This window comes from Chenopodium album, chromosome 17 (genome assembly GCF_948465745.1).
Source record: "Chenopodium album chromosome 17, dcCheAlbu1.1, whole genome shotgun sequence".
NCBI classification, from domain to species: Eukaryota; Viridiplantae; Streptophyta; class Magnoliopsida; order Caryophyllales; family Amaranthaceae; genus Chenopodium; species Chenopodium album.
The window spans coordinates 24,992,306-25,005,535 of NC_137850.1; the positions used below are offsets into that span (position 1 = coordinate 24,992,306).

Genomic DNA, 13,230 nt, shown 5'->3' on the forward strand with positions numbered 1-13,230 from the left:
TATCACCTCAAATCCCAATGGTTATGAGTAGTCGACTACATTTAAGCCATAGTTGATTACCTTCACAAATAAAATCTTGATCGTTGATATGTGATTGATATAAATTGAAGCCCTCGAACACATTTTAATTTAAAAAATTCATTAAGGGCTTGTTTGGTTGACTTTTTTAAAAAACAGAAGAAAATTTAAACATTATAAAATTTAACTTTAATTAGCTACCATGTCCACATAATTATTCTTTAACCTTCATAATTGTACAACCTAGCCACTGTTGTTAAACTTAACCTTTAAATTATACGCCCTTCGTGTTTGATTATATGAAATGTTTTTAATTATATGAAATGTTTTTCTTTTCGGTCGTGTTTAAATAAATAAATCATTTTATTTTTTATTAACTTTTTTCTATTTTTTACTCTCTTTGTCTCTAAATAAAGTTCTCGTTTGACTTTTCACATTCTCCAAAACGTGTCTTAAAATGTTTTTATCTCTATTTTTATACGCGTAAAAATTATAAAAACTTGATGAATCAAATATACAATTTGATAAACACCAAAAAAAATATATAAAATTTGATGAATTCCACATGAACATATAATCTTTTATAAATTTACGGGAATTAATGGTCAAAGTTTTCAAAGTTTTACCCCCAAATAAGTTAAATAGGAACTATATTTAAGGACAGACGAAGTAATATGATTTTCTCTAAATTTTTTGAATAATTTCCTAATAACCAATGGTCCTAATCCCTTTACTTTATTTTGTTTCCTCAAACGAATACCTAGGTTGTCAAAAATGACACGACACACGATAACCGAATCGAACTCTACCCGAAATAAGCGGGTTTGTGTCAAAATTTTTTGACTTGTTTACATAATTGGATAGACACGAACTCGACATGACATTAAACGGGCAACCCGAAATTGACATGCTTAGCCCGATTATACTAATTGGTTGGACAACAACCCATTAACCCGAACCTGATACGCTTAACCTATTAATAATTAAGCACAATTTTTTTTATGTGGCTGGCCACACCGTGTGGTCGGAGTCACTTATTCAGGGGTTACTTGTTTGGTCAGGGGGGTTACTTGTTTGGTCAGGGTTACTTGTAAGGGTTACTTATTCAGAGGTTACTTATTCAAGAGTTACTCGGTCGGTCAGGGGTTACTATCACACAAAAAACGCACTAATGGACTGAGTAAATTTGGAATAAGTAACCCCTGACCGACTAAATAACCCTAGCAAAAACACGTTAATCGACTGAGTAACCCCTGAATAAGTAACCCTTGACCGACTGAGTAACCCCTAAATAACTCATGAATAAGTAACCCCCTACCACACGGTGTGGCCAGCCATGCAGAAAAAGCATTGTTAATAAGTAGTAAAAAAATGAATATCTTTATTAAAAACGTGTAACTTTGTAAATTGCCTTGGCACCATTAATACATAATGGTAATTTTTTGGCTGTTATATTGGAGAACAAATTAAAATTTTGAATCTTTGTAAATTAAAAGTTGGCGGTTAATTGGAACAATTCTCATGTATAGTTGTGTTGCTACAACTACTAGCTTTAAACTCTTGTAGTATCTTTTGCTAAACAAATAACTTTAAACTATTGTAGTGTTGTTTTTAATGAATTTATGATATATGTCTTTTTAATTTTTAAATTGATTATTAATTAGTTTGTTAAGTACTATGTGGGTAAAAGGTTAACTGGGTAACCCATTTAATAAACATGTTAAGTTTGGGTCAAGGGTTTTCAACTAGTTTAATAAATGGGTTAGGTTTGGGTCAAGGATTTTTCAACCTATTTAACACGATCCCCTAACACAACCTATTTTACAACCCTAATTATACCCCCTACCTATTAATTTAATAAATTCAACCAACCTTCCTAAAACTCCTGAAACTCAAAATGTTTCAGTTATTTATAAACACAGAGGGAGTAAGTTGTTAAATGAATAGAAAATTCTCATTAGTACACCTTTACAACATGTTTGGTTAGTGTATATTTTGTGTTGAAAACGGATTCGGTTAAACCATTATCGTTACCAAATGTTTATTAATTAGAAGGTTTGGTAATTATTACCTTTACCTAAGGGTAAGGGATTCCACCTATTTGTTACCTCTCTAACACCTAAGGTAACAAATACCCTTACCCTCCTCAAACACAAAGTGATTCTTTTCCATAGTTAAACCAAATAAATGAAAAGGTAATAGTTAAATAATTCCTTTCTCCCCTCTTATTTGTTTCCTTTTCACTTCGTTTCCATTGTTCTAACCAAACTCCCCCTTAGAATTAACTTTTCTTATTGGTACACTGTTAACTTTTTCCCTTCCCAACGGTATACCTCTACTTTATGTTTCTTCCCATTGGTATACCTCTATGTTAATTTTTGCTAAATTTGAGTTCAATTTGGACCCATTAAGTTAACTAATTAGGAAAAAGACTAAACTACCCTTTTAAACATTATACGATTTGATTTGCGCAATAAGAATTGTTCTGTTAAGGTTTTGTGGATCAAATTAACCCTTAAGGGATCCAAATTGAGTTTAAGCACCACTTTAAAAAAAAATTACATGATTGCCTTGTTTTGTGTGTCAAGAAATGTCTTAGTTTTCATGTCTTTAATTTTTTCGTGCTAAGAACAGTTCGAGTCAGGTTTTGAGGTAAATTGATCCTTAATGGTTCCAAATTGAGCTTGAATTTAGCAAAAAATAACATCAAGATGTAGGAGTGTGAAGAAACATGAAGTAAAGGTGTACCAGTGGATGACAAAAAGTTAACAGTGTACCAAAAATAAAGCCAATTTTAAAGGTGTACTAATGAGAATTTCCCTAAATGTTTTCCTTAATCTTAATCCAACTCGAAAAATCTATAGAGTAATTATTTTCACTGAAGACCTGTAAATTAAATCTACTAATGGTGGACATTAATGTATCAATTTTTTACTATAAAAAAATGATATTGTTTGTTATTACAAGAAAGCTAGTCATAATGCTATCTAAATAACTTTTAAAATTGTTGTAATAATCTAAATTTTAGGAGGTATTGTTTTTTCTAAGAGGAATTTTAGGAGGTATTTTGCTTTTATTTGACCCAACCGAATCAACCAACTTGTTGTATATAATAGGTTCTTGGACATATAACAACACGTGATTGGTAAAATAATAATTAAAAAACAAACTTACCCATCTTTTCCTCCACCACCGATGGCCAACCCCGTCCCCACAACCACAAATGAACCCCACCCCAGTCACCACCGAAACCATGCCCCTCTCCTTCCCCGGACCCCGACATTACGATGTTTAATATGTGAGATGGCAAATGAAGATGAAGAAGAGAGAATTCCATTTTTTTAGTAATAAAACTAAGATTGATACTGCGGTTGTAGATGATGATCTTCTAAGAAAGAAAAAAACTAGAAAGAGGAAGATTCGAAATTCAAATATTGATAAAAACAACTCTTAATGAAGAAAGCTTATTAGTGGGCAATGATGATGCCAAATATGAATCCTTGGTTCAATTCCTCGACCAAAATAGACTAAGCAAAGAAAACGAAGTAAGAAGGTTTGAACAAGTTAGTATATATAGTAATAAAACTAAGATTGATGCTACGGTTTTAGATGATGATCTTCCTTCTCCCTAGTCTGGAAACCACCTCCTCCCTTACCCCCCAGCCAAAAACCACTCCCTCTTTTCCAACCCTTAAACACTCCCTTTGTTAACCTTGATGTTTTGATGATGTTGGCACAAGACAAAGCTATGTAATGTTACTAACACTATGTTTGGATAAAGGGGAATGGAGGGAAAGGAAAGGAAAAGAAAGGGAGGGATTCATGGTCCCTTGTTTGGGTATCACATAGAGGGAGACAAACAGAGAGAAATGGAATTGAATGATTGATTTTTTCTCCCTCTTCAATGAACCAAATCCTTCCCATTTTGAAAAGATTAGAGGGAAAATGTAACATTACTTTCTCCGTCCCTTCCCTCTTCTTTCCTCCCTCCCTTTCCCTCCACCATTGCTACCCAAGCACAGTGTAAAGGTTTTAAGTTGTTTTAGAATTCTATGAATGCAGAACAAGACAAATATCCTTATAAATATGAATTTGTAAGGAAGACACTCAAAGGAATAAAAAAAACAATGAAGAACTTACTAAGTAAAACACATTGGAAGTGTTCCTCGTAAAGAACTTGTGCTTCATAGTACAATTTGAAACATAGAAGTTCCTTGAAGAATAAAAGCAAGCCTAAAGTCTAAGTATTATTATATTTAAGGATTTGTTTCAATCTAAGAAAAAATACAAGTTTCTCAAGATGAGAAACATTCTATGTATCTTAAAAAGGGTAATTTCGTTATTTTCAGTCTATAAGTTGGGTAATTTCGTTATTTTTAGTCAATAGGATATGTTAAAGACTTTAATGGATTGTGTCGTTTTTAGACATTTTATTTAGATAGAATTTGTTTTGATAGTGGGAGCGAGAATGGTTATTTGAGAAAAATATCTTTTGAAAATCCTATTTTTTAGTTAAGTGTTATGAAATATCTTTTAATTGATCTTCCTGTTCTATAGCCCAAACTATTATTGAATTGGTCTTGCCATTCCATGGAAAGGTGCTTCAAGTATTTGGAACAGACATGTCTTGGCTATGAGTGCTTGCAGGAGTAGTGGCGTGCCTATGCAGCAGAATGCAAAAAGTCACAACGTTTTACTACAAAAATATAGAGACAGTATCATCAAACTAACGATTATATTAAAGTATGCATTGGTTTTTCAAATATGGAGCACCTGCCTCTATGTTGTTCCTACATGTATCATTGATATCCCCCCCCCCTCTTTTTTTTTGGAAAGATTGATATCCTACCTAACGTACATTTTTTATTTATTTTTTTTTTTATGCAAAGGAGGGCCAAGCCCAAAAATACAAACTAGAGTTAAGCAATAAAACGAGGACTAGTAACTCCTAAAATGTCCTCCCTAAGAGTCTCACGTATCTCGATCGGGGGATATCGAAATACGTGGTACCCTCAATTCGGACGACCCCTACATTAGCCAACCTATCCGCCACTTTATTACCTTCTCTATAACAATGAAAAAAAAAATATTACTACCAAAGGAGCTGATAATGTTACGGCAAACATTGTGCAAATGGACACATTCTCCACCTATAAGTTGATCATTTTGAAGAGCTTCAATACACGCATTGTTATCCATTTGGATGACTAGCTTGTTAATTCCTTGTTGCTGCGCCATACGAAGTCCCAACTCAAGAGCCAGAACCTCAACCTTGTAAGCATTACAATGGCCAAATTTTGCAGCAAACCCCTTGATAAAATGTCCTTTGTAGTCTCTTAAAACCACTCCCCCACCAGCTGGTCCAGGAGCACCATGGGCTACACCATCCGTGTTTAAAGCCACCCAGCCAAGAGGTGGTGTTGTTCAGCAAATAAGTACTTCCCTTTTTGGTAAGGAAGTTTGTTGGTGTAGCACAGTCACATCAGATTCCCCCATGTAATTCTTCCAAGTTTCTTCAACTTTCGCCCTTAAGAAGCTACCTATATCAATAGGAATATCAGCATTCCAAATATGGCAGAATTTTGCCATTTCCAAATCCACCAAAGTGTTATGGCAAAACAGATGGACCATTTCTCCGAAAAAATTAGTCCATCAGCCTTGAGGTTACGGGTTATCCAGCTTTGCAAGTCTCCTTGATAAAAGGATGGATAGAAAGCAGTCCCTCCAACACTCCTCCAGATGTTCCTTGCTATGGGGCAGTCACGAAGTAAGTGTAGCAATGTCTCATCTGTGTTCTGAGTGCATCTCGAGCATCTAGGGTCGTCAGTGAGGTGCCTTTGGAGTTTTTTAGCATTGCATAGAAATTTATTGTGAAGAATCAGCCACAAAAAGACTCGAACTCGGTGTTGAATAGGAGCAGTCCACACTAAATCTCATTTGGTGTCCTTCTCAATATGCTCATCATTTTACATGATGGTAAGAGCATGTTTTATGGAAAATCCCCCTGTTTTCGATCCTCTCCAGTACCGAAGATCGCCCATCTTAGAGTTTTCCATTACCTTGTGAGCAGCTATGAGCTTCAGAATGTGAGATGGGAGTAAATTTGCAAATTTATCCCATTTCCATCCTTCCCCTAATTCCCAAAGTTCTTCAACAATTGACCCATCTAGCATTTCAGGAATATAATTGATTATTAGCTCATGAAGTGGCATAGAAGTTTCCCAGCAATGATCCTAAAAAAGGGTGCTTCTTCCATCCCCAATAGCAACTGCCGAACCCTTTGAAACCCACTTAGCGTTTTCCATAATGCTTCTCCAAGTATTTGACATGTTCGATGAAGGCTCAGACATATCAATGTCGCATCTCCCTTTGCAATATTTGTATCGAAGGACACGAGACCATAGAGAGTTTGGTTCCGTAAGCATCCTCCAACCCAATTTTGTTAGGAATGCAGAATTAGTTTGACGGGCCGAACGAATACCAATTCCACCTTTGTTTCTAGGTAGCTGTAGAGTATCCCATGAGATGAGATGCACCCGAGCTTTTTCTTCATTTCCACCACAAATAAAGCGCCTCGCTTTTTTATCAATGTTATCACATATCAAGCGGGGAATCTTTGCTGTCTGCATGGAGTAATTCGTTATAGTCGTAAGAGTGGACTTCGCCAATTTTATCCTCCCCGCAAGAGAAAGGTACTTGGTCTTCCATCCTGTAAGCCTTCTATCTATTTTTTCACACAAGTGAGCATAAGTTTCCTTTGTCACTCGGCTTGTAAGTGTAGGCATCCCTAGGTATAATCCCAAGTCTTGAGTTGATTCCATGCCTAGAGTAGCATTAATGTCAAGCTGTTGCTGCTCGGTCACATTGGCAGAGTAATATACTCTTGACTTTTGTAGACTAACTTTCTGTCCAGAAGCCACACAAAAACGGTCCAAGCAATCCCTTATCACCACGGCTTGATCAAGAGAAGCCTCCGCAAAAAGAACCAAATCATCGGCGAAGAATAAATTTGACAGTAAAGGTCCACCTCTACTAGCATAAACTGGTTTCCACCTCCCATTAAAGATAGCCTCCTCAATTACTTGATTTAATCGTTCCAAACATAAAACGAATAAATAAGGTGAAAAGCGGTCACCTTGTCAGATGCCTCGGGTAGGAGAGAAAGGGGTTGTTTTCTCACCATTCCATAGTACTTGCATTGTGGGAGAGGTAACACACTCCATAATGACTTCTACCATCAGATTCGGGAAGTTCATCTCTATAAGGGTATCTCGTATAAAGTTTCACTTAAGGCGATCATACGCCTTCACAAAGTCGATCTTTATAGTCATATAACCTTTACCACGTCTCTTCCTTTTCATTGTGTCTAATACTTCCTGCACAATAACTATATTATCAGTTATTTGGCGGCCGAGAACAAAACTTGACTGAGATTGAGAAATTATCAGGGGTAGCAACAGCTTTAGACGATTCACTATTGCCTTGGTGATTATTTTATTTGCTACATTGCACAATCCTATGGGATGAAACTGGGATGGAAGCTCTGTATTTTCGGAATGAGAACCAAGTAGGTGTCATTCAAAGAGTCCGGAAAACCTTGTCCTTCCAAAATCGAAAGGGCCATCTCATACACTTTGGGAGCAACTACCTCCCAATTCTTTTGATAGAAGAGGGCTTGAAATCCATCGGGGCCAGTGGCTTTAAGCGATCCCATGTCTTTAATAACCAGATCAATGTCACTTTGAGTGTAGGGTCGATTGAGTTTATTCCGATCTGCAATAGAAAATTCAGTGCATACTCCCGAGGGAATATCATAAACTCCATCAATCCCATCATCAGTGAATAACTCTTCGAAATACCCTGCTACCACATTCTTGACTTGTTCCTTATCATAAGTCCATTGGCCATCTTGCTGTTTTATTGCCACAGTTTTATTCTTCCACCTATGAACAATTGTACTTAAGTGAAAAAAAGTTGTGTTTCGGTCACCATGTTGCAATCAATCAACTCTGGCATTTTGAAACCAGAGTAATTCTTCTTGTTGAAGGACATCATCAAGCTCTTTACGCAATTTTTCCTCTAGTTTGATCAATCCCGAATCACGTCTAGTTGAAAGAGTACACCCTTAATACGAGCCATCAATCTTCTCTTTTCACAAAATATGTTGGAAAAACTTCCTTGTTCCAGGATTGAAGGTTCGAAGAAGGGGTATAAGGGGATCAATAGAGTTCCATTTTTCATTGAGAAAGTCTGTGAATTTTTCATGGGTTAACCATGCTTCTTGAAAGCGAAAAGGACGGTCCAATGAGTCCAATGGAGCGAATCCATTAGGTGAGATGAGCAACGGACAGTGATCTGACTGTATGGCCGGGAGGTGTTTGACTCTAGCCTTGTCAAACTGTAAACCCCAATCTGTAGTACATAGCCCTCAATCAAGTCTCGCACTTCTTCTGGTTGCAACTGAGTTGCCCCGAGCCCAAGTGTGTGATGGCCCCGAAAATTCCACTTCAATAAGTTGATTGCTTTCCACCACTCATTGAATTTTTCACTTCTTCTTGTAGTATCATTGCAACTGGAACTTCTCTCCTAAGTGAACCTTGTTTCATTAAAATCTCCTGCTAGAAGCCACGGTTTGTTGTTTCTAGAGGCAAAATTGGAAATATCTCTCCACAAATCTTGACGTTTGGTAGGGTCATGACTAGCATAGACTGTAATAAAATACCATGGTACTTCTCCTACTCTCAAAATAGTCATAGTAATATATTGGTTTGATTTTTCAATTGGATTAATTATTACAAGTTCTGGCTTCCAATACACCCAAATCCCACCACTGAATCCCTGAGCATCTACTCTAGTATGACCATTGTAGGCTAAGATTGAAGCAATCCTTTGAGCTTGTTCTCCCCCCATGTGTGTCTCAACAAGCGCAAACACACAAGGTTTGTGAACTCTGATAATCTCCTATAAGGCAGAAAGGAAATCATTACTTCTAGCTCCCTGAGCATTCCACACCATACAAGTGATGGGGAAAGTGTTAAGGTTAAGATTATGAGTATTATTCATAAAATCAGCAAAAGATGGGAAAGTGGCTTCATAAACACTCGAGATGATTCTCAAAGTTGCATAATTTCATGTGGTAATTTCAGGGTTATCACTAGCTTTGGCGCTTCCATCCTCGGAGCTAACCATGAGTGAATCTCCATTATCATCTTGTGAGTCAGGGGGTTTGCTGTGGCTAGGTATGACTCCTCCATCGAAGAGGTTGCTCCTATTATTTTCTCCGGTGGTATCTGCAACATGATTGGGGATGGGAATAGGTGAGACATGGCTGGGAGAGGTAGAAATCTGGCTTAGAGGGGTTTGCTTCGAAAGGTCAGTGATGAAGGTCGTAGCTGCGGCTTGGTTGGTTGCTTGGTTAACGGCTTGGAAAAGATCAGGAATATTTTCTTTGCCTATTGGGGCATCATGCGAGGATCGAGGGGGGATAATTTTTTCCTGCTCATTTGATTTATCTTTTAGGATAAATTTGGGAAGGGAATTATTCTGTTTCCTGGATTCACGCCCTTGTTTGGTAGCTCCCAAAGATTGCAAAATCTTTTTTGAACTAACCGTATCCTTTCCAGAATTAAACTTTAGAATTTTTGCACTCTCCCCTGGTCTTGGGAAGATTTTTCCAAATCGACAGTTTCTATATGTGACTTGGAAAAATTCAAATCTTTGCCTTCCAAATTTGTTGCAGAATTATTTCCTTTGCCATTAAGCTCCTGATTTTCCTCTGTTTCCAAAATTGCAAACCTTGACCCTCTAGCATTCCCAGTTTGACCTTGACCAAATTTTGAAATTTTCCCATTATTGCCCTTCACTACTACTTGCGCATCCTTTTCCGGTCTCGGAGGGCGCTTTCTCGGTGGTGGTTTCTGGACAACCATCCATGCCCCGTAGTCCTGCTTCTCTACTGTTGACATGATCCTATCTTGAGCATGATTTTGTGGCAGCTCATTGCCAATGGGTCAGACAGGTCCATGTCTTCTTTCTCTTTGCTAGAACACTTGTCTTCCTGATGACCAATCTTCCCACAGTGAAAGCATATCATTCTAAGCCCTTCATACTAGATCCTCCATACTCGACCTTTCAACCAGAATTTAGAGAGTAATGGTTTTGAAAGGTCTAGTTCAACACTTAGTCTAGTAAATTGTCCTCGTTGTGCCATAGCAGTGTTATTATCCACTCGAATCACCTTCCCAATCTTACTTCCTAGTTTATAAAGAAACTCTTTATCAAAATATTCCACCGAGAGATGAGGTATGCAAACCCAGGCAGTGAGAAATCGAAGAGGAGCATCATCCGGAACAAAGTTAGGGATCCATTTGCGAATTTTTGGATAATTATCATCTAACAGCCAAGGACCTTAAGTTAGAACATGATTGTAATCTACAAGATTGGAGAACCTAGCATTAATATAATCATGTCCAATGGCAGTTAGCACAAGCCTTCCTGACAATTCCCATTTCTTCTGGAGTCTCTTCATAAGGGACATGTAGCCAATCTTGCTATTGAACATTTTGATTATAAGGGTATGTTTCCATGGGCAACGTATCTTGTGTTTCTCCTCCTTAGATAGCAAGATAACTGGGCATTTAGGATCATCAATCACATGATCTGGAAGTTCATCATCATCAGATAGATCGTCCTCCTCCTCTAGATCGGTGTTATTGAACGATCAGATTGATCTTTTGGCTCAGGTTGAGAGTCAGGGTTGAGAGAGTTTTTTGAGAGCATTTTTGAAAAAAGGTTTATATTGAGTATTAAAGATATTATGAGTTACATTTTTTATTTATAAATATCGACGATATGTGTTACGATTTGACAATTGATTAGTTAAAATTTCTATTAATAGCTCCAGGTCAACCAAACAGAAACTTGTATTTATCACTCCCTCTATTGCGATATGAACACTTATTAAAAGACAGATGAGATATATAAGATTACAATAGATAGATACATAGATGCTTGTTAGTATAATCATATCAATATGAAGTTTCCAACTATCATCTTATTATAATTTATGCTTTTTTTTATAATAACATATATTATTAATCAAAGTCACGCATTAGTAAATATATAGGCCAAAGTGGGCATTTATTTTGAATAGGGAAAGTACTTACTTCCCCCAATTATTTACGAGTTAAGTATAAATTTGGGTACTAACCTTTTTGTTTTTTCACCTTTTGGGTACTCCACCTTTTTTTTCACCATTTGGGATCTCATGGGTAGAATACACTTAAAATGGCCCACATTTTACCAGGTATTTAAAAAAAGTGGAACTTACATGATATAATATACTTAAAATGGGGTTAAGAGGTTGCTAGGTGTATAATCAAGTGGGTCATGAGCTTTAAATAAAGGTAATAGTACAATTTTCACCATAAAAACCTTTATTTTATAGTGTGTTACAACTATTATACCATTTCTATTTTAGAGAAGTGTTGCAACTATAAAGAAACGGAGGAATTATATTTTATCAACAATTAATCAATCAATCAAGGCCTTAATCTTATAAGTGGGGTCGGCTACATGAACCAAAAGTGATTATTCCGTGTAGTCATCGATAAATATCTTCGTCATCCATCCCTTATGATCAAATGCCATATATTATCAACAATGAGTGTAAAAATTCAAAAATCGAATAAAAATATTTGTCTCAAAATCCCATCATTAGGACATCACTCGGACACAAAACTAGTGATAACGAATACACTTAGGGTCTGTTTTCTTCATCTTATTTTCAGTTCAGTTCATTTCAATTCAGCTCCAATAAGTTCAGTTCAGTTCAGTTTAATTCAGCTCCAATAAGTTCAGTTCAGTTCAGCTCCAATAAGTTTAGTTTAATTTAGTTTAGTCAATCAAAAGGGCCTTTAAGCAAACATGTCATTGTGTTTATGTTTAGTAGCACGATATATATCTAATCTATATGTTAGTTATGTGTAACCTTTGTTAAGAATTTATTTTTAGAAAATAATGACACCCACTCAATTAAAGTCCAAAATGGAAAATATTTAACAAAGGAGTTACTCATTAGTCATTAGTTAAAATCCCAATTAAAATACAATATCAAAAGATAATGTTTGGACTTACACATGAGCTTCCAAACTCTTAAACCATAAACACCACACCAACGGTCCAAGCCTCATAAACACCCACCTGCCCACCTCATTATCCAAATCAAAAGTGAAAGCCATTGTTATACAAAATGGTCCAACATTAAAGTGTATCAATTACATTTTTCCAGAAAAAGTAACATGTGCATTTTACAATCAACTTATACATGAGAACATTTTCTAACAAATTACCTTGCCTAATTTCAAACCTCATTCCGAACCTAATTTTTTTTTTAAAAAAAAATCACTTCAATCAGCTTCATTTGAATTTTTCTTAACAAGCATAAAATAACCCAAAACAGCACAAAAAGCAGCAACAAAATTCCCTTCTTTGATCAAGATCTTAATCACAACCCCAGAAATCTCAGCCGTTAATTTCTTCCCTTCTACCACTAAGTCTCTCCTTCGCGTACCACAGAAAGTAAGCAGCACAAGAATTGTAATCCAAGTCATTAGCATCGCCGGCACCGCAACCGCGAACGCCGCAACCATCGACATCACACCGAAGACTGCGCCGAGCATCACCGACGCATACACCGCCGCCGGCCACCCTTTTTCCGGCGATGAAGATGGCGGAGGAGAGAGAGTGGTGTTGTACCAATGAAGAATCGATTGTAGCAGATTCCAAGAAGAGTATAGAAGGATTCCATAAACTAAGACAAATAGAGCTACCCATGTTCGTCGTTTACTCATTATTCTCAAAAACATCATGTGATTTGGGTTTTGTTGGATTATTTCTTGTTGTTCTTGATTTGGGGTTTCCATTTTTGGGGGTTTTTATTTATTTGTTTTGTGGGGATTGCTTGGTAAATGGGTTTTGTTTATGCTTTTTTGTCAGTTGAATTGAAAGATTGGGGGCAGAAGATAGTGGTACTAGTAGAATAACCAGAATTGAAGAAAGAAGATAAACTTTGGTAAAGTGTTGATTTTAAAATGGTCTGCTCTTTTCTGGGTAAGTAGTGTGTTGCGACTTTTTGAGGGGAACTTTTTTTTTTTTTTTTTAAGGGGAACTTGGGTAAGGTGAAATGTGAAGAGTTTGGGTTGGATCTGGGTA

At 36.6% G+C, this 13,230-nt stretch overlaps 1 protein-coding gene across 1 annotated transcript; it reads right to left on the reverse strand.

Moving 5' to 3' along the window:
- Positions 1-12,425: 12,425 nt before the first annotated feature.
- On the reverse strand, positions 12,426-12,869 carry LOC145588760 (uncharacterized). The gene has a single exon (XM_081645364.1). The coding sequence runs from the start codon at positions 12,867-12,869 to the stop codon at positions 12,426-12,428; it is 444 nt and encodes a 147-aa protein (XP_081501490.1).
- Positions 12,870-13,230: the final 361 nt, after the last annotated feature.